The sequence below is a fragment of the Gadus chalcogrammus genome, chromosome 13 (genome assembly GCF_026213295.1).
Source record: "Gadus chalcogrammus isolate NIFS_2021 chromosome 13, NIFS_Gcha_1.0, whole genome shotgun sequence".
NCBI lineage: Eukaryota > Metazoa > Chordata > Actinopteri > Gadiformes > Gadidae > Gadus > Gadus chalcogrammus.
In genome coordinates, this window is record NC_079424.1 from 9,806,773 (window position 1) to 9,827,074 (window position 20,302).

The 20,302-nt window shown below is 46.3% G+C and overlaps 1 protein-coding gene across 1 annotated transcript in view; it reads left to right on the plus strand.

Moving 5' to 3' along the window:
- The first annotated feature begins 293 nt into the window (after window positions 1–293).
- The window catches only part of LOC130401979 (disks large-associated protein 4-like), a 31,692-nt gene continuing 11,683 nt past the window's right edge, over window positions 294–20,302 (plus strand). The window contains exons 1-7 of the mRNA XM_056606038.1: window positions 294–1,562; window positions 1,950–2,164; window positions 4,842–5,017; window positions 6,387–6,397; window positions 6,624–6,876; window positions 17,013–17,575; window positions 20,124–20,212. Of these exons, the coding sequence (XP_056462013.1) occupies window positions 294–1,562; window positions 1,950–2,164; window positions 4,842–5,017; window positions 6,387–6,397; window positions 6,624–6,876; window positions 17,013–17,575; window positions 20,124–20,212 (2,576 nt within the window). The remainder of the gene's footprint in view (window positions 1,563–1,949; window positions 2,165–4,841; window positions 5,018–6,386; window positions 6,398–6,623; window positions 6,877–17,012; window positions 17,576–20,123; window positions 20,213–20,302) is intronic.

A 20,302-nucleotide genomic window follows, 5' to 3' on the forward strand; every position in this document is an offset into this window, starting at 1 on the left:
TGGAGTTAGCAGTAAAGCACCGTATCAAGACAGCCCCTGAATGTCAATGCAGACAGACTTTACCATTCAGGTCACGTTCGGTGGAAGAAAGACCAAGGCATCCTATGAAGGAGAATTTCTGATAAGAAGATATTTGATGTGCATGCATATGTGTGTGTGTCTGTGTGTCTGCGTGTACGACTCATCTAATGCTTGTGTGTTTTCTCCTCCCTCCTAGGACTCACCGCCAAACCCACTGTCTTTCTCTCCCGGGTCCGGGGATCTTCTAGAGGGCCGGGCCCCTCCCGACTACCATGAGAGGGTTGGGGGCCAACCGCCACCGGCACCTGTCCGACTCCTGCGATCCGGCACTGGGGCACCCGGAAGCCATGTACCCCCAATCCCACCAGACCAGCACCCTGCCGCGCAGCCCCTACCTCCTCAGCCCCGCCACCATGGACCACTACGGCACCATGGACCCCCACCACTACACCGCGGGCAACCCCGTCTCCCTGCCCTCGGACCTCATGCTGCCACTCAACAACCAGCTGTCCAACAGCAGCACCTTCCCCCGCATCCACTACAACTCGTACGACCAGTCCGACTTCTCCCCGCCCGGGGGGGACAACATCGGCGGGATCAGCACGGGCACCCTGGGCACCTCCATGTCCATGGGCATGGGGATGGCCAGCATGGCGGGCATGGGCGGACGGACGGCCCTGATCAACAGCGGCTCGGCCACCATCTCGCACCACCACCACGCGTCCAAGAACCAGGCGCCGACCGCCAACATGCTGGAGCAGTTTGAGAACCAGCTGCCGGGTGGCCGCGACGGCTTCAGCACGCTGCAGTACCACCGGGCGTCCGCCGCCGCCGTCGCCGCCGACGCCAAACAGCGCACCGACAGCCCCGGGCGCATCCGCTACATGCTGCACTCGGTGCAGAAGCTCTTCGCCAAGTCCCAGTCGCTGGAGGGCCAGCACATGAAGGGCAACGTCAACGGACGCTCGGGCGGCAGCGGGGGCACCTCCTCGGGCACGGAGGACGGCAGCAAGCAGGGCCGGCGCTCCAAGAGCAAAGACCGGGGCACCAAGTCGGAGGGCCAGGCCAAGCGGCGGCCGCGCTCCAACATGTCGGGCTACTGGAGCTCCGACGACCTGGACAGCAGCGACCTGAGCAACTACCGCAACCCCGTGGCCATGATGACGGTGGGCCGCGCCTCGGGCCACGACAGCCAGCCGGCCCAAAACCGGTACATCCACAGCGGCTACAACACCATCAGCTCCTCCAAGAGCACCCAGGAGATGCGCTACCCGGCCCTCTCCGTGGCCGTGGGCGGAGGTGGTGGTGGAGGAGGAGGAGGAGGGGGTGGGGGCGGAGGCGGAGGGGGGGGAGGTGGATCGCTGGGGATACACGACAGTGACTTCATGAAAGGGAACTCCTGGTCCACGATGACCATGGGCCAGCCCAGGCAGGTCCTCCCTCCCTCCTCCAAGATCTCGGCCACCCTTGACCGATCCATGCTCAAGTCCAAGTCCTGCCAGCCAGAGCTTACGGGAAACTATCTGCAGGTGGGTCGAAGGGTGAGTACCGCTCAAGTTCTGGTGTCATATTTACATGGACGAAAGGCGTATGATCGGACCACGCTCTATGATCCAGTAGGACAGACGCAATTCAGTGGGATGATGGGGCAGGTAGGGGGATAGCCATCTTGGTCATTGATGTTTACAGGTGGCTTGCATTAATTGGGGATCGAACACAGTAGTAAAGTAAGGGTTAGGTATAAGGTACAATCAAAAAGATACACCAGTCAGCCACTCTCCCGACTCCAAATGGGGAAAAGACTGCCCACTTTCCTGCCCGCTGTTCGATCACATTGCCTTTACCACAGTCACTGAAGCAGGGGTGTTACCAGTGCTGCGGCCTGTCTTGGTGGTGAACGACCTATATTTCCATGTCCTGCCCAGCAGGGAGACTGGAGCAGCACCCTGGGCCGGGTGGGCGGGGCCCAGGAGATCCCGTGTCGACGCATGCGCAGCGGCAGCTACGTGAAGGCCATGGGCGACATGGAGGAAAGCGACGACTCAGACGGAAGCCCCAAACCGTCGCCCAAAGCCACCGCCCGCCGCCAGAGTTACCTCAGGGCCACCCAGCAGTCTCTGAGTGACCAACATCCTCCGCGCAAGTAAGACCCCCACCCAAACACACCCCCTCGACCTGACACTGAAGTGGGGGACTCGACGGGAAAAGCACCATTTAATATAAGAGATAACCTTCACACGGCAACAAACTGACAGCAAGGGACTGGGAGTACGTGTTAGGGCATAAACATGTTACAAAAAGTACCCACACCGATCCACAATATGTTACATAGTTAACAAGCGACATACCCCCATTGACATTTGCGCAGATAGAGAACGAGGACAAAAGCACCGCACAGATACAGGGACACACACACCCACAAAGGACCTTACTTAAAGATGTGTGCCATGCGGCAAAGAACCCATCATGATCTTGACATACTTATTTACATGACCTACTTACTGTGCACACAGATTCACCTGGGGACACACACACACTTCAACACTCACTCACACACACGCGCACTGAGACAAACAAACGCATACGCACACACACTGAGACAAACTAAACACATACAAAAGCACTTGCACACAAACAAACACACACACGCACGCACTCAGGCAGGCACTGAGACAAAAGTACACGTGCACTCAGACTAACAGACACAAACAAACACATATAAACACACACACACATACAGATCACATCAGACACTCACACATGCACACACTCCGTCAAACACACACTTACACGCACACATACACAGATACTCAGACACACTCAGACACACAGCACTCACACACTCACACACTCACTCACTGAGACAAACACACACATTCGCACACTTACACAGACACACACACACACACACACAACACACACAACACACACGCTGAGACCAACACACCCTCCACCCACACAGAGAGCAGCTCAGCAGCCGACCAGGCTGTGCTTACTCACGCGTAGTATTCGGCCGCGTCAAGCTCCCTGCCAACCTCCACATGCCTGGGTCATCATCCCTACTACGGCTGAGCGGCGGTGGGCCCAGAGTGAGCCTAGAGTGGGCCGACTGGCCCCGAGTTCCACCGTCTGTGGCTGCATGAGAGGACACGCGCGCGCACACACACACACACACACACACACACACACACACACACACACACACACACACACACACACACACACACACACACACACACACACACACACACACACACACACACACACACACACACACACAGATATCTGCTGTTCACTGATTCTCTGACTCAATGGACTTCATGGATCACATGCTCCCTGAAGCACACACACACACACACACACACACACACACACACACACACACACACACACACACACACACACACACACACACACACACACACACACACACACACACACACACACACACACACACACACACAGGGAGTCGACGCACAGCAGGTCGTAGAGGAATAGGCTTTTATTCCTTTTTACTGTTGTTCTGTTGTTGCTTTGTTGTTGTATATTAAAAATAAACAGCAATGCTGAGTCGATCGTGACCCTGGAGATGATGCGGGGGACGTTACAGTCTATTGTTTTCTACCTTTGCTTCTGCACTCAAATCGCTGATGGATTAGCTATTCGATTCCGCAATTGCAACCTAAAGACACAACTGTAATTTTCTCATAGAATTGTTCAATTTATCGGCAAGAGCATTTCTATTTAAGTGTGCATCGATTGTTTAACCTTGCTCCAACTGCCGACCCCTGACTTGCCTACACCCCCGCACCCTCTCTGTGGTCCGCTCCGCCCTGACTCAAATGAGCAGCCGAACCTTGGATTACAGCATGTTGCAGGGGGAGCTGGACGCCCTGTGGTCTCCCCTCCACAGTGTGTCCTCTCGCCACCATCTGGCCAGGTCAATGAGCAGGTCAGTGATTGGCCCGTCAGCTGCTCCCTCCAGGAGGGGGAGGGGGAGGGGGGGGGGGCTGCGGTGCACACCTCGTCCTCTTTGGTCACAGGACGTCCCATCCGTCACCCCCACGCCCAACGCCCCACGCTGCACCAGATGCAAATTGAGATGTAAATTTCGGAAGTCACCGCGGTGTGAAATGCCATCCTCATATGCCGTCAGGACGCCCCCGAGCTTCTCAGTACCATCTGCTGGGGAGGTTTTCAAGGTGGACAAAGACAGTGTCCTGCGTCCTGTGCCTCGTTGACTCCCTCCTTCCACTAGCAAAGTGTCAAGGAGGATAACCTGCAAAGCCAACATGCGTCATGTCGCTGTCACTGTATGCCAACAAAGAATGAGAAAGCAAAAAGAAGTGTTGCGGATTGGTTTGGTGAAGGAGTTTGATCCGAACTTTCTTTGACTTTGGCAACATGATGGAAGCTGGTAGAAAATGCATTCATTTAGCGCAAATGTAACTAGCTTGCCGCGAACGCTTCGACGCTGAAGTGGTAAACCGTCAAATCTAGATTGGAGAATGGGGTCTGGTTGTTCCACATTCAGTGCAGTGATTAATTGTGAGTTGCAATGAAAGTACTGACACAGAGGATGACCCATTTTTCCTCTCTTTATTTGCCTTGTTTTCAGAAGTTTTGATTTCTGGCTCCGCTGGTCATTTCATACTTAGGTCTTTGTACCTTTTTTCTTTCCTCGTTTTGGCTTTTAGTTTCCACGTCTGTTCGACGGACACATGTAACATGCATCGGGTGACATGCCTGTCTTGCTCTACCTCACACGCTTCCCTCTGTCTTTCCCCCCCGGTGGTCTGTCTGTCTTTCCTTCCTTCCAGCTGTCTTCCGTCTCTCAGCGAGCTCTCCAACAACCGCAGCCTGGACAACCTGGACTGCATCGGGGGCCCGGGCTCCTCCTTCCCCCGGTGGGATGACGACGACTTCAGCCAGGCCTGCAGCACCCTGGGCCGGGGCAGCTGCCTGGGACAGGTCAGCCCCCTCCACGCACACCGCGGTACAGGAGGGCGAGGAGCCGGGGGAGTTGAATCTATGCTCTCGGCCGATCTCCTTTGAATTCCTTTGCTTACTTGATTTATATCGCACATAAATCTTGCCAAGAAATATATATATTTAGAGACATGCTTTAATGCCACCGCGATGAGTTTACTGCGTCGTTGTTGTTATGCCCCTTTGCCCTTTTGCTTTTTGTATCTTTTCTGCACTAGTTATTTTTACTCGGGTTCAGACTGCGTTCATTCTTTTTTGACTCCCTTGCGAGTAAAGCTGTAAACCTTTTCACAGATATCAGCGTGAATGGCATCATTAAAAGTTGCTCCAATTCGACAAAAAGAACCATCCTCCCATCTGCAGATCTCTTTTTAATGGACTGCGCCCGAAGCTGAGTGACTGATGCTTTCAGATCTAATTTGTCCACTTATACCAGAGCAATTAGCCTTCCACTGACATGGTTACCATAACGATCAACTAATGTTCTCAATGGTCTATGATCTCATTCAATGGGGCTATCACAGGCTTCGGAAGCTATCAGTTACATAAAACATTTGGACATGAGCATTGACGAATCTTTGAACATAAAAAATTCAAAGATAACTTTTGAATTCATATGCTTCTATATATATTTGGATTATTGCACATAAATATTATGTGTAATCATAAATACCAAACCAAAACCTAGATAAGTTCACTGCAACCCTCATCTTTAAAAAAAATGTTAACACTCCTTCTTTCCTTCTTCCTTTCTTCTTTAATTTCTTACTTTCTTTAAAAAATACTTTACCATAGTTTAAACGCTGTATTAAGAGTCAAGAGTCGAGACAAAGAAAAAGTCCCTCAGGGCTGTGTCTCTGACTCTAAAGACAGCAGCCCTTCCCCTTCATCTTCCCCTACCAGCCTCACCAACAACGCTGCATCGTCCTGTTTTGATTTGCATGCATTCGAACATCCTCTCCCCGATTCTCTAACCTCCAACTTCTCTTGGAAGTCTTTGCTGTCTGTCAGGTGTGAGCCTGAAAGAACAGGGTGAGCGATGTCGGCGTTTTTTGCTTTCTAGTCGAGACATCACACCTCTTCATAGCACAGCTTGAAGTGTGAGGTTGGCAGTTTGAAGGTAGACCTGAGCAGCAGCATGATAGGTTTCAGTGGGACCACCTAAAGGTGAAACCCAGGTCGACACTAATGGAGCGCTGCACTTCTTCTCATCCACCGGGGTTTTAAGGTGCTATAAAACCACACTCCTCTTGAAGTTTATTGCACTTTGACATATGTGCTTCACAGGTTGAGATCCTTTTTTTTTTTAAAGAAGAGACAAGTCTGCTGGTATGACGGCAAAGGTTTTATACTTGTAAACCGCAGTGGTGTAGTAGACCGTGTGAACGTAGTCGCACAACATGATAATAACCCCAACGGGAGCCCGGTGTTACTTCAGTGTTCCACATCTCACACACACACACACACACACACACGCACACACACACACACACACACACACACACACACACACACACACACACACACACACACACACACACACACACACACACACTGCGGCCCCTTTAGTAACACACACCCCCTCTCGCCCCCTCCCCCCCCCCCCCCCTCAGCTACGGGACCTGGAGATGAGCCCGCGCTACGAGGACCGCAGCTCCGACTCCACGTACCGGGACTCGCGCCCGCCCTCTCAGGACCAGCCGGAGCCCCCCGACCTGCCCATGCCCACGTGCTTCCGCTCGCGCAGCCACAGCTACCTGAGGGCCATCCAGGCCGGCTGCTCCCAGGACGACGACACGGCGTCGCTGGACTCGGGGTCGCCGCCGCCCACCGCCACCACAGTCCACACCTACAGCACCAGCACTGGTGAGGCAGCACCACCCCACCCCCACCCCCCACACTAACAAAATGGGTTCAGACGGGGGATCCCCGTGAATCCCCATTCGTCTCTTTCTGACCTGGCGAGTTGTAATCACAAACAAGACGAAGAAACACGGCTCAATTAAGAAGAAAAGTAATTAGAATTACTTTGATTTCCACACATTCTAAATTCTTCATTCGCTAATGATTGCTCAAACAAGCAACAATGGCCCCAGCTGTAAAGAACATGCACTCATAACTAATCCTATTCCTCTCTTTGCTGAGGACTGCTTAAGTGTTTGTGCTGAAGGTGTTATTGAAGAACATGTGCGCTGTACAATGGCTTTGACTATCCATGACTCATGTTTATTTGAAGTGGCTCTGATGAAAAGGCTCTTTGTTGAGTTAATCAGAGTCTATGTGTCTCGGGCAAGATAGTAATAACAATAAGACATGCACAAGCTGAAGGAAAAAAAACAGCCGTAGGAATATATAATGAAGTTGAAAATAAATTGTGATTGATAATCTGAACGTGACAAACTTTTCGATTATGAACGAAAATAATCATTGAAATGTCATGATCAATTATACAATAAAAAAACATAAAAACATTGAATAATCCACTGCTGCTACCTTAGTCACCGTAGTTATCATAGTTTCCCCGATGCTAGAGTCAGTCCTTCTCTAGACACACACACACACATACAAACACAATCACACACACACACACACGCACACTCACACACACAAACACATTTTGGGCTTGGTTGCGGCCTGCCCTTACTCACATCAGATGACCTGGAAAGAGCAGTGGTTCTCTGCGCTGATAGCCAGGGGCTTGGACAGAGGCCCCAAGGAGAAACAGCTTTTACTACTCCTTCAGCGTCTGTGGGCGGACAGACTACTAAGCGTCCCCTCACTGCCTGGAAACCAAGTGGGGTCCACCCGCTTTTCTTCTCCCCCCTCAAAGGGACTACTCAAAAGGATTTGAATTGCATAAGTCACATAAAATATTGAAGTGATTGTCGGACATTCCCCGACTGTCTTCGTTGAATAGAACAGCCTGTAGGCTCATTTCCATTATGTTTGAAACGGGACAGTTTTTGCCAGGAAAAAATTAAGGAAGTGACAGCCCGCCCTAGAATAAAAAGAAGAGCTAGCTTTAGCCAGTCTATATTATTATGTAGTTAGCTGCTGAGAAACTGATACTTCATAAATCAACCAACCGGCTCCGATCACAACCTGCAAAAAAAAGACAGTGTTTTGCTTACTTTGACTGTTGTAACCTTTATTTCTGTGTTTGGAAATTGTATTTGGTTACATTATTGACATTTGTGTGAAGAAGGTTATAACTGAATTGTTAAATAAATGCTGGCTGTTGTTTCTAAAACATTGGTCCTAGCAGTTTCTCCTCCTTGTAAATCCGAGTCTAGACAGGTGTGCTATAAAGTACAACCATTCATTGGAAGTATGAGGGCATTACAGGGCTCTTCATGGGCCACAGAGACATAACCTACATCGGGTCAGGGATGAGAATTCATTTTTGATTCTTACTGGTGTAATTTAAAATCTAATCTGGCAGGTAAAAAAAGTATTCATGAAATTACTAGTAACCAGAATCGAATTATGTTCATCAGTTTAAAAAAGACTTATATTTTAGTAAATCTAAATATGTTGCAGGAGATAGTCTCTCCCGACTAAATCATTTTGGATTGAAACCCCAAGTTTCGGTAGTCTACCTGAAGGCGACGCATGAGCAAGGTACCAACCTAACACCTAACTGACATTTAAACGGCCACTTTGGATTAAAAAAACGCTGCAGAATGACCAAATTGATAAGCTCTATGTGTATATTTTGACATATATTTTTGGGATTGGGTTGAATATCCTGTGGTGGGTGATACAATAAATAGATACATATGTAGGCTATGGTAATGGGCTTTTTTAAACAGCACAACGTTTCAGGGATTTCAATGTGTCACATGCACATCTCTGGCTGTAGCAGAAGAGAGAAACTGTGGAGGTCCAAGAGGAATAGTCCTCGTTGCAACTAGAACATATGGGCAAAAAATTTTGGAGTTCATAAAGCAGCAGGATTATAAAACAGCCAATAATATGATTGGATAATTAGATGTTTCTCTCACTCAATTGCTCAATATTAGATGAGGTTTTTTTTTTATTGGACGTCGAATGGTCGTCGAATGGATTCGAGAATCATATAGTTCGACCAATTACAATTACAAAATCGGTGATCTTTGTGGTGGCCCCCTATGGTTGGATCTTCGACTCGAGTTCGTTTTGTTGTACGGAATGTCAACCACCAGACGGCGCTAACGAACAGATATCCTCTGTACGGGAGCCGATCCGCCACGCCTCCCTGTGAGGAAACAGTAGTCCAAACACACACACCGCACCACGCAGTGCACTCCGGCTATTCTTCTATGCTGAGTAACAGAAATCCTGTTGACCCCGGCTTGCCAATTGTCTGCAATATTTGTATATTTGACATTGCTATAAAAATTGGCCGGAGTTGTTTTGAAGTGCGTCTGTCTGCAGGGTAAGTGTCTCCACTGTTGATTATGTATGTGATGATTATACTCGGGAGTTTCATGATGAACAAAATAGTGTTTTCGTTTTAATATCAGCTGACTGCACACGCACCTCACGCTTGGACGCTCTTCATGTCGCCCGCAAGGCCGTTTATATCTGCGTCTAGTGAAGAAGACTTTTAAACCTTTGGCACTATGCCTACGTCAAACTCAGAAATAATTATGGAAACAAAAAATAACTTGTGTATCCTCTTAATGTGGATTAAAAAGAGGATAACGTCAAGTCTCGTTCAAATGTGTCAGGGTGTTCCTGAGTGAAGCTCGGTTGCTGTTAATGTTTTTCGAAAAAGCAAAATGCATCATTTATAATTAATCTTATTTTTAATTTTTGTTTCTAATGATTTCGCGTGTGTTTGTGTTACGTAGGTGTTTATTTAAGAATATATACTATGTAGGCCTACAATGCATTGGACTTTCACTGAATTAAGTGGCTGATTTAAAGGCTTTAAAGGCGTTTGGTGAACCAGAGCGCATGTTTCTTTAACTAGATAATCATCAAAATAAGCTGGTATATTTGGTAAGAAATAACAAACAAGCAAGGCATGCTTTAAATATCTTAATAATTTCCAATTACATATTGTTTTGACTGTTTTCGCAACCTCTGTTTGTTGTTTAACATGTACTTGCTATATACTTTATAGATGATTCGTCTTCTATAAAGCTGCCAGTGCTGACCTCTCCTGGTGGCGCTTCCTCTTGTCATGAGTACATGACAAGCGGTTTTGGCCTGAGAAAACGTATTTAGCAATGATGACATCTCTAGGATTAATTCCACGACTTTATCCGTCTCTCTCACACGCTAAAATATGAAACGTGTTCCCAGTTTGTTGCTCATAGCTGTTATTAGACAAAAAAACAAGGAGCTAACTGTTCACTTTGGCAACTCTGTCATAATGGTTAACAATGGCCCACCGAGTGCAATAATGATAAGGCAGGAACAAACTGAACCAAAGCTGTGTTTTGGCAGTCCGATGCGAGGCTATGCACAATAACATAATTTCCCTGAGCTGTTGAGTAATGATGCACTGTTTGGAATGGTCTCTGGGCCTACATGGAACAATGGACACAGTCATTGTGTTCAAAGACTGTAAATTGCTCAGCGAGGGAATTAACTCATATAAACTGGTCAGATAAACTTCTGACCACTGTGTTCTGTACTGGCTAAGGCCTGCATCCACATTGATCCAATAAATCATTGATGCTTTCACTGGTCCAAAACCAAGCGCAGATTTTCCTTAAGTAGTCCTATGTGCTCATAGTGTAGCCCAAACTTTTATTTCTCACAGATCTGTATAGAATCCATATCCAACTGCTTTGGATTGTTAAATATCCTGCCAAATCAGTTAAACAACAGCAACATATTGAAAAGCAAAGACAACTTTAGCTTGGCTGTATGTGTTTGTTTGCCTCTTGTTTTTATCTTCTAACACAATTATCTGTTATATTTAAGTATATGCCTGTGTCAACATAAAGCTCCATTGAAATAGTTTTCTAAACAGTTTGCATTGTCATTGTCAATGATGGATGGATTTCCCTTTCCACAGCCATATGTAATGTTGAGACCTTGACTGCAGAACATCATTTACATGTGCTGATGTTAGTATATACAGTCATGCAATCCTGCTAAGTGTCCTTTATTTGCGCACTCTTGACCTCGTTTGCTTAAAAAGGTTGGTTTATTTTTACTCGCACTGATCTGGCAAGAAGCAAAAGGGTACAGCTTGTCAAGGGTTCAAATCCCGGACAACCCGGTTATGTTGAAGATGACGCCGATATCTTTGTACTTTATTATTTTGCAACCAAGCAACAACCTGTTGCAGACTAGCTCATCAATTTCAGTTAAACATATTGTTTTTGGCTTTCGACAGACTTTTCTTCTAATTGAAGGCAGAATGCCATATCCAGTTAGCTCATCGGCCCATTCCAGTCCTCAATTCCCCAACATTTCCATATGATTGCTCTGACATTCCGATTTGACTGTGACCTATATGGGACAGAGGGAGTGAACTGCAGCACATTTTCTCGCTGATTAGTCCCTACATGTTCCTGTAGAAATACCTGTCCCTCTCCCATCATGATTACCAAGAGTGTCACACATCAACTAGATTCAGTTTCTGGTTTCCTAGTTGTAGTCGCCAGATAAATCAGCGGAAAGCCGACACGCATGCAGCATCGACCCGGGCCAGAAAAGCAGCTGTTTAGTGGGATCCTTGTTAGGAGCAGGGTTGTGTGTGTGTGTGTGTGTGTGTGTGTGTGTGTGTGTGTGTGTGTGTGTGTGTGTGTGTGTGTGTGTGTGTGTGTGTGTGTGTGTGTGTGTGTTTAACCCATGTAGGAAACCGCCTTTGAAAACCGGGTGTGGAGAAAGTTTGACTTTGAAAATAGTTAATTAAATGCATCCATGGACCAGGGAAAAATCATACTGCTGCAGACCTAATCTGATGGAAGAGCCTGCCTTAAATCTGTATTCCTTCTGACTTGTGGTGTGCTGTCAATAATAAGTTCCCAATGCTTCAGTATTAAAAATGAGTGAACGGGTCAACCAGAGATCCCCCAGACTGTTTGTCCTGCTATTAAATGTGGTTCTCCTGCCCTGAAAACGCATGATGGTAAAAGGCCTGCGGTGCACAGCTCTGCCACTGTGGTCTAAAGTACCATCACAACAGCGAAGCCCACTCAAGATTCACTGGAACCATTTGGCAGTACATGGCGACTTGTTGCTTCTGTCAAAAATGCTCAACCCGTTGCACAAAAACAACAAGTCAGAACAACTCGGCCATTGTCTTGGATCAGGCTGGAAAACTCCCTGGTCTAAACAGTCTTCAGGTCTGTTTAGAAGATATGTCGTGAGCTTGAGTGGCTGGCATGTATACCTGTTTACAGTTGGGCTTCAAGGCAGATAAATGACAACATGATTCAAATCCGCTCCTCGCTTATTGCAGTCTATTAATTTTTTGGGCATGAAATGTCAGCATCGCTGTCATGGCTCATCCGTGTCAACTGTCAAGTGATGTGTGTACATCTCACAAAGAACATTGCAGGAACAGACTGTTCACGCTCTTCATTTCCCAAGTTACCCCGGCAGAGTCGATACTTAATCTCCCATGCAACGTCATATGTCAGTTAGGAACCCTTTTCTATGTAATGTATTCAGTCGAGTTCACTTGTTTGTGCCTGTGTGTCTGTGTGTGTGTGTGTGTGTGTGTGTGTGTCTGTGTTTGTACTGTTCCACCCCAAGGGGTTGAATCCTGTGCAGAAGGATGAACTTGCACACCTGGAGTGACACACACGCACACATTGCCCTGGTGGCTAGCGCACACACACCCACACACACACACCCAAAGCCTACAAAGTCACACAGAGGAGCAGGTGTGCTGTGTAGTGATAAGGATCGAAAGCGTTTGATGACAGCCCCAGTCGTTCCCACGTTCCTGACTCAGGGTTTGTCTGTGCAGACCCTGGCTGTCTGTCAGTAGTTGTTCCCTAGTGTGATGTCCCACGCTGTACGTTGCCACAGGCTAGCAGCAGGTTGAGGTTTTAGACTGAGGGCCTGAGACGGGGAGCTTGAGATCATGAAAGATGTGGTTATAGAAGCTCTAAGGGCCCATTTGGGGATCTGGTAGGTCTGATGGAATAAATTGCAGGGGTGTTGTTCTGCCGTTTCTTTCAGCCAACAAGGCTTTTCTTGAGCTCTCTGTTTGTGCAAAAACAACAAGGGTGCTTAGTGTCTGTAGGATAACAGTTTAAATGTGTTGGAGATCTAATCAATTTTGACAACAACAAAGTCCTCATTGTGGAATATATGTTAAAAAGGCTTAGTGCTGAGGGAGATACAATATATGCGTTTATTCAGAAGCAGTCACGTTTACCTCACTTGCATTTAACATAGCCAAGCTGAGCTTGGCTATGTTAAATGCAAGATGAATGCCATCAGATGAACCTATGGAAATATACAGGATTTCCACTTCCATTTCAAAACACAGCATGTGGTTCAACCAACTACACTACAAACAGTGAAGATTGGTTTTCTGACAAGATTCTACAGTCAAAGACAGACAAGCCTTTCAGTCTGGAAGGTCACATTAGTTTTTCCAACATATAAAACGAGTATATCAGTACAAAGATGTTTGCTATTTGTGTTTTTAAATGGGATTTGGTTTCGTTCTCAGATCACTTTGAAGCATCTCTTGTTGATGTTGACAATAACCCCTTCTGCTCACCTTTAGGTGTATCCCACTATACTCTTATATCATGGCTCCAGAAGGGCCTGTCTAGCCCAGGTGCCAGAATTCATGCTGAACAGGAGTCAGTTTGCTTGGCCTGCAACACAGCCTCCCTCTCACCTTGTATGGTGGTTCAAATCAACAGCAGAGTTTAACCACCAAGTCTTTTGAATAAAATTTGAATTATCAATTGACGCGATCAAATGATGAATATCACTGATACCTTGAGCATGTATTGTGATATTATGCGTATGTCATGCCAACGAATATGAAGCACTATGCTTAAACCTGTTCCACTGGGCTGTCACAGTGGTTTACTGTGCAGGGGAGGGGACGTCAACTCACAATTTCCCAAAGCTTTTTTTTAATAGATAGGACATTTGGTTCCCCAGTTTGTGTGACTGTCTCATTGGCCCTGCAGATAAGTTGCAAATCACAGTGATTGAGTGGCCTCACTGACCCGCATTATACCTAATATCTTGAGTCTGGCACAACGCGGCCAGATATAATGGACCCCGGCCAGCACACAGGGGAGAGGATAACAAGGAGCTCGGCTGGAGCTTTTTCCAAGCTCTAATCGACTGGCTTCTCTCTGTCTCTGTCGCTGTCTCTCTGTCTCTTTCTCCCTCTCGCTCTTTTCCGGCCTACTCACTCACTCCCACTACCCCTGTCCCTGGGTTTTTTGGCAAGATGCTGTCTGCAGGACTTTTATGGGCTGTATGTAAGCCTACATGAAGGTCTCCATTGTGGAGACTATTGGCATACACATTTTAAGCTTGTAGATCTGCCCACATGGGACAATTGTATATTTAAGAGAGAGAGCTATGAGGTATATAAGTGCATGAAAAACATTCATATTGATCGAGCAATGGAGGTCATGTTTTGTAACTTTGGATTTCATCTGGTCGACCTTGGAAAGTGTGTGTGTGTAATTAAGCAAGCTGCATTCAGTTACTTCATGTTGGAAAGCTTATTCAATGATCTACTTTACAGTATCCTCCTGACTCATTAATTACCCATTAATAAACATTACTTTATGCCGTAATAAGCATTAACTAACATTAATACAACAGTTAACTAATGGTCTAATCATTTACTAATTTTGTTTATATTTACTAATGATGATTGTGATTTGATTGTGACAAATGAACTAATGATGTTCATGTTCACTAAGATGATGGTGTTTATGTTATGATAAATAGTACAGTTTTTCTCAGTCGCTTTGGTACATTTCTCGAATCATCCTCAACATTTGCAAAACAGTAAATGCATTTCTCAAAATAATTCTTACAAATAGCAAAACACCATGGATTACCTGCAAAAGACAGTCTCTTGCTCAAAATCCTTAGTTCATCTATCAAAAGTAAATATTTGTGTCAATGAACATGTCAGTGCCATCAGAATGACAGGTCCTTGTGGCATTGTGTACGGATAAGACAGTCAAATTGCTTAGTCATGTTGTCAATATAACAGTGTAGAAAGAAAGAAATTGTATTCTGGAGGGATGACTTAGTTATGACTTACTATGGCTAAAGTTTTTAAGACAATTATTGTAAATTGTAAGTTACACCTTAGTGTATGTGGGAGATTGATTGTAAGAGACTGGACAAGATTCACATTTACGCTTTTGCTGTTGGTACTGTAATTTGTTGACAGACCATGTCATTACTAGAAATGTGAACATAGGACAATCTCTTTAGGGTACATGCATTGCTGTAGGAATTACAGTGCAGTCTTCCTACACCTCCTGACATTCCTGTCTGTTGGGCCACAAATTCTCCTTCTCACGCAGACTCACTCCTCTACCTCTTCTTCTTCTCTCTGGCTGTTGACCCCTTCCAATTCCTTGTCCTTCCATTGTCAGACAATGTAACATTGTGTTGTGCTCCAGCTGCTTGTCAGTTCATGGTTCATGAGATGCACCTTTGAGCTATTTCAGTAAACTGGTTGATCGTTGGTCGATCTAACTTCACACTTTTCCCTTCTTTAGAGAAAGTCATGATTCACATGGTAGCAATTTACAAATACAGGTTTAGACAGATTTAGAAAGAAAGTCTAATGGAAATGTATAGAAATATGCTTGACACATTATGACAACTTGTTCAACCATATTGCATGTAAGGCTTATGCAATGAATTAATGCATAAATGTTGTGGGGGTGAAACTATTCAATAGAGACCATTACAATAAATTGTGATCAACATGACATTAGCAATTGATAATGTAAGAAAGAGCAGAGAATTGTACATAATCATTTGCATGAATGTACCAAAGCATTTGCAACTTGTTCAAAGACATGAGAAACTACCTTTTTGATGTGCACAAGTAACACAATGATGTGAAGATTGAACAGGTAGTTTTGAGAATTTCAATTCTGATCTGAGAAATCTACTAAAGTAACTGAAAAACTCATCGAGAAAAACTGTCATTTGGATTAGGGTTAACTCTAACCCTAACCCCTATGCTAATGATATTTAATAATGCTAATTGGTTAGTGAACCCCTTAGTGTATACCATTAGCATTGAACAGCAGTACATTGAAAGCAAGGATAAAGACATGAAGCGTAGAACAGCAAGTCTTAAGGGAACCTGGGAGACTACAAGGTGTGTATGTGGTTGGGTCCTAACGGGTTTAACCACTGACCCTCCGTTAGTGCCGGCCTATGTGTTTGGTTTTATTCAGGACAATGGCACTGCATCGGAGAGCCATGGGCCATTCTGTTCCCAAGGTCACAAAAAGTCAAACATCCCATCGTCCTGTATATGTGTTTTGTTAATTCAGCTGTTGTTTTAACATCCGGCAACTTTTTACCCTTTTACCCTTACCCTCTCTCCAACCTCTTCCAATATGCCTCTGTCTCTCTCTCCCCCTCTGTCTCTCTCTCCCCCTCTGTCGCTCTTTCCCTTCTGTCTCTCTGCCCTCCCTCTTTTTCTCTCTTTCTTTCTTTTTCTCTTTCTTTCTTTCTTTTTCTTTCTTTCTTTCTTTCTTTCTTTCTTTCTTTCTTTCTTTCTTTCTTTCTTTCTTTCTTTCTCTCTCCTTTCATTCTTTCTATCTCTGTCTGTGTGTGTCAATATTTCTGTGTGTGTGACTCTCTCTTGCTCTCGCTCTCTCTCTCTCTCTCTCTCTCTCGCGCGCTCTCGCTCTCGCTCTCGCTCTCTCTCTCTCTCTCTCTGCGTCTCTTTCTCCTCCGTCTATCTGATCCTCTGTATCCGTCTCTCTCTTGTATCTGCCTGTATCCGTCTCTCTCTGTCTGTGTGTGTCTCTCTATCACACTCTGTCTCTCTTTCCTCCTGCTGCCCCCCTCTCCTCCAGTCTCCACGTGTATCACCACCAGTAAGCGGACGGCCCCACCGCCGGTGCCCCCCCGCACCACCTCCAAGCCCTACAGCTCGGTGACGGTGCAGAGCAGCACCGAGTCGGCGCAGGAGGACACCTACCTGCAGGACCTGCAGGACCGGCGCTCGGAGGCCACCAGCCAGTCCAGCCACGCCCACAGCAACTCGTCCGACAGCCTGGACAGCAGCCACGCCAACAGCCTGGCCCGCGGCATCCCGCGGCCCCTGCAGACCATCACCGCCGTCCCCGTGGCCCTCGCCCGCGAGCCCTACGCCTCGGCCATCCTCGGAGCCATCGGCGTCGCCGCCGCCGCCGCCACCGCCAACGCGTGCACCGACACCAACGACGCGCGGTCGCACTCGCACGCACACTCGCACGCGCGCGCCCACTCGCACGCCTCCACCGCCGTGCAGCACGACCTCCCTCCCCTGCGGACGGGAGGCGGAGGCGGCGGCGGCGGCGGTAAGGGAGGACTGCTGGGGGAGGAGCCTCTGGTGGCGCCGATGCCCAGGAGGAAGCTGTCCTCCATAGGGATACAGGTAGGGGACACGGCCCGCCCGCCTAGGTGGCTGTTGGTGCTTTGAGTTGAATGCTGGTGGGTGGGGTTCAGCTGGGGTTGACGACAGCAGTTTGTTTATTGGTTTACTTAGCTGGGACAATGCACAGCTCATTGAAACAGAGGATAACATCTCTGTCAAAAGGGAAACCTAACAGTGAAGTTGGTGTTGTTCTTAGCAGTGTATTTTCTCTCTGCCTTAAAACGTTTGGTCAGGAATAAACCCAGACTGTGGTGTATTTCGCTCTTACCACAGTCGGCAACAATGATTAGATATGTTACCGTCCTCTATAACGTATTTTTAATGGACTTGGATCAGCTGAAATACAATTGATATATCGGCTGTGCTTGGAGCATAATGGTTTTACGTGTCACGGAAACATCTGTAATGGACGGTCATTTGAAATGTCGAGTATGTAGTGCATTGATTCTGACCTGTTAAGAGCCAGAGTATGGAAGCATATATGTAGCAAAATTCAAATGGCAATGCAATTTGGAATTCCATTATGCATTTGACAATGCATTATGCAATTGTATAATGTAATTTGTAAATACGTTATTCAAAGTGTATTTTAAAATGCAAAGTGACAATGCAATCCTCAATTAAATTTGCAAAAGTTATAACAATAAAAATACAATAACATTTTGTCAAATTCTTTGAGTTCCTTTATTGAAATTGAAAAGCTATAGCGTCCCCGTGATTGCAATCCACTTCGCCACGCTCCGTGTGTTGCGATATTCAAATGACATTTCAATCCGCAAAACGGAATCCAAAACGGAATCCAAAGAGGAATCCAAAAAGTCAATATGCAAAGTGGCAAACGTATCAGCCAATCAGCGTCTGGGCGGGAACTACGTCACTTGCTCGTAATTTCCTTGTTCACTTCTAGTTCGTATGTGTCAGGTCCATGGTCACCAATGGTGATTATTGATACGCTCCGAAGTTTGGCCGATGATGTGGAGAACAATCGTGTTGAAGACACAGATGCAGTAGATAGAGTGCGTGTTCTGGGAGATAGGATAGACGACTTATCCTCACGGGTACGTTTTGACGCCAGTGTGGTAAACACAAAGATTTCCAAAGTGCTACAGGCACTGGGTGCGAAACATAGGGTCGGGAGACCCACCGTCTCCACCCACTCCTCACCTACAAAGCTCTCCACAACCTAGCCCCCAGTTACCTCTGCGACCTCCTCCAAGAATACACTCCCTCCCGCTCCCTCCGCTCAACCTCTGCTGGACTACTATGTATCCCCACATCACGACTCATTACGAATGGGTGCCCGGTCATTCAGCTGTTCAGCACCCAGGCTCTGGAACTCCCTCCCCCCCACACATAAAACAGTCTGACACAATAGAAAGTGACGTAGTTCCCGCTGGTGGCTGATACGTTTGCCACTTTGCATATTGACTTTTTGGATTCCTCTTTGGATTCCGTTTTGGATTCCGTTTTGCGGATTGAAATGTCATTTGAATATCGCAACACACGGAGCGTGGCGAAGTGGATTGCAATCACGGGGACGCTATAGCTTTTCAATTTCAATAAAGGAACTCAAAGAATTTGACAAAATGTTATTGTATTTTTATTGTTATAACTTTTGCAAATTTAATTGAGGATTGCATTGTCACTTTGCATTTTAAAATACACTTTGAATAACGTATTTACAAATTACATTATGAAATTGCATAATGCATTGTCAATTGCATAACGTAATTACTTATTGAATTGCAAATTGCAAATTGCATTGCCATTTGAATTTTGCTACATATATGCTTCCATACCAGAGGTCTCATGTTGTTGTAATATAATGCATACCATTGGAATGTCACTGACCAACCAAAGTTCAACAGTGCCATGGTATAATCCTCCATAAATATATGGGTATATATGAGTCTCAAGTGAGCTAACTACACTACAGTGTCTGTAAATGGTCAATAATTCTTAACTGAACATGCAACCTCCATCGCCTGAAAGGCTGGGCATGTGTATATTTATCATTCCCTTTGGACCGCAATTTTCCACTCTATCTTCTGTAATAACAGTGGTCTCCATTTTCCAAATCATTTGCATAAACAAAACCGTCTCCTAAGGCCATTAGACATTTACCATTAATTATGATATTGAGAACGGTTTCTGGGAATATTTGTCCATTTGATGGAACCGATTTTCTTAATGCTTCCCCTAATAGTCTTCAGACCTCACCACTAAGGTTAGTGTTGTCATTATACAAGACCAGTCATTTGTAACTGAAAGGGGACGTGATAGTGTACTGAATGTGTTGTTCGACTCCCAGCAAAAGATACTACAAGCTAAAGAGAGGTGAAGGCCTGCCCCTTTACCTCATCCGTGGGTTTCGGAATTCCCTGTAGCTCACATACGCTTAAAGCCTCTGATGAAAGACAGTAAATGGGTATTCATTTGCAGGGCACAACGGTTTGGTATAGCACTGGTATTTGACCAATGGCTATAATATAGATGATGCCTTTTATGGGGTTAAAAGGTTATATTTGTGTGTGTGTTTACCTCTCAGGTGGACTGTATTCAGGAGGTCCAGCGAGAGGACTCTCCGCAGCTGGCCCGGTTTCAGTCCATCGGTGTACAGGTGGAGGACGGCTGGCAGTAAGTCCACTTCCTGTTGCCGTCATTACACCTCCTCTTCCTCCTCGCACCCTCGTTGTGAGGCCGCCATATTTAAGCTTCTCTCGACCT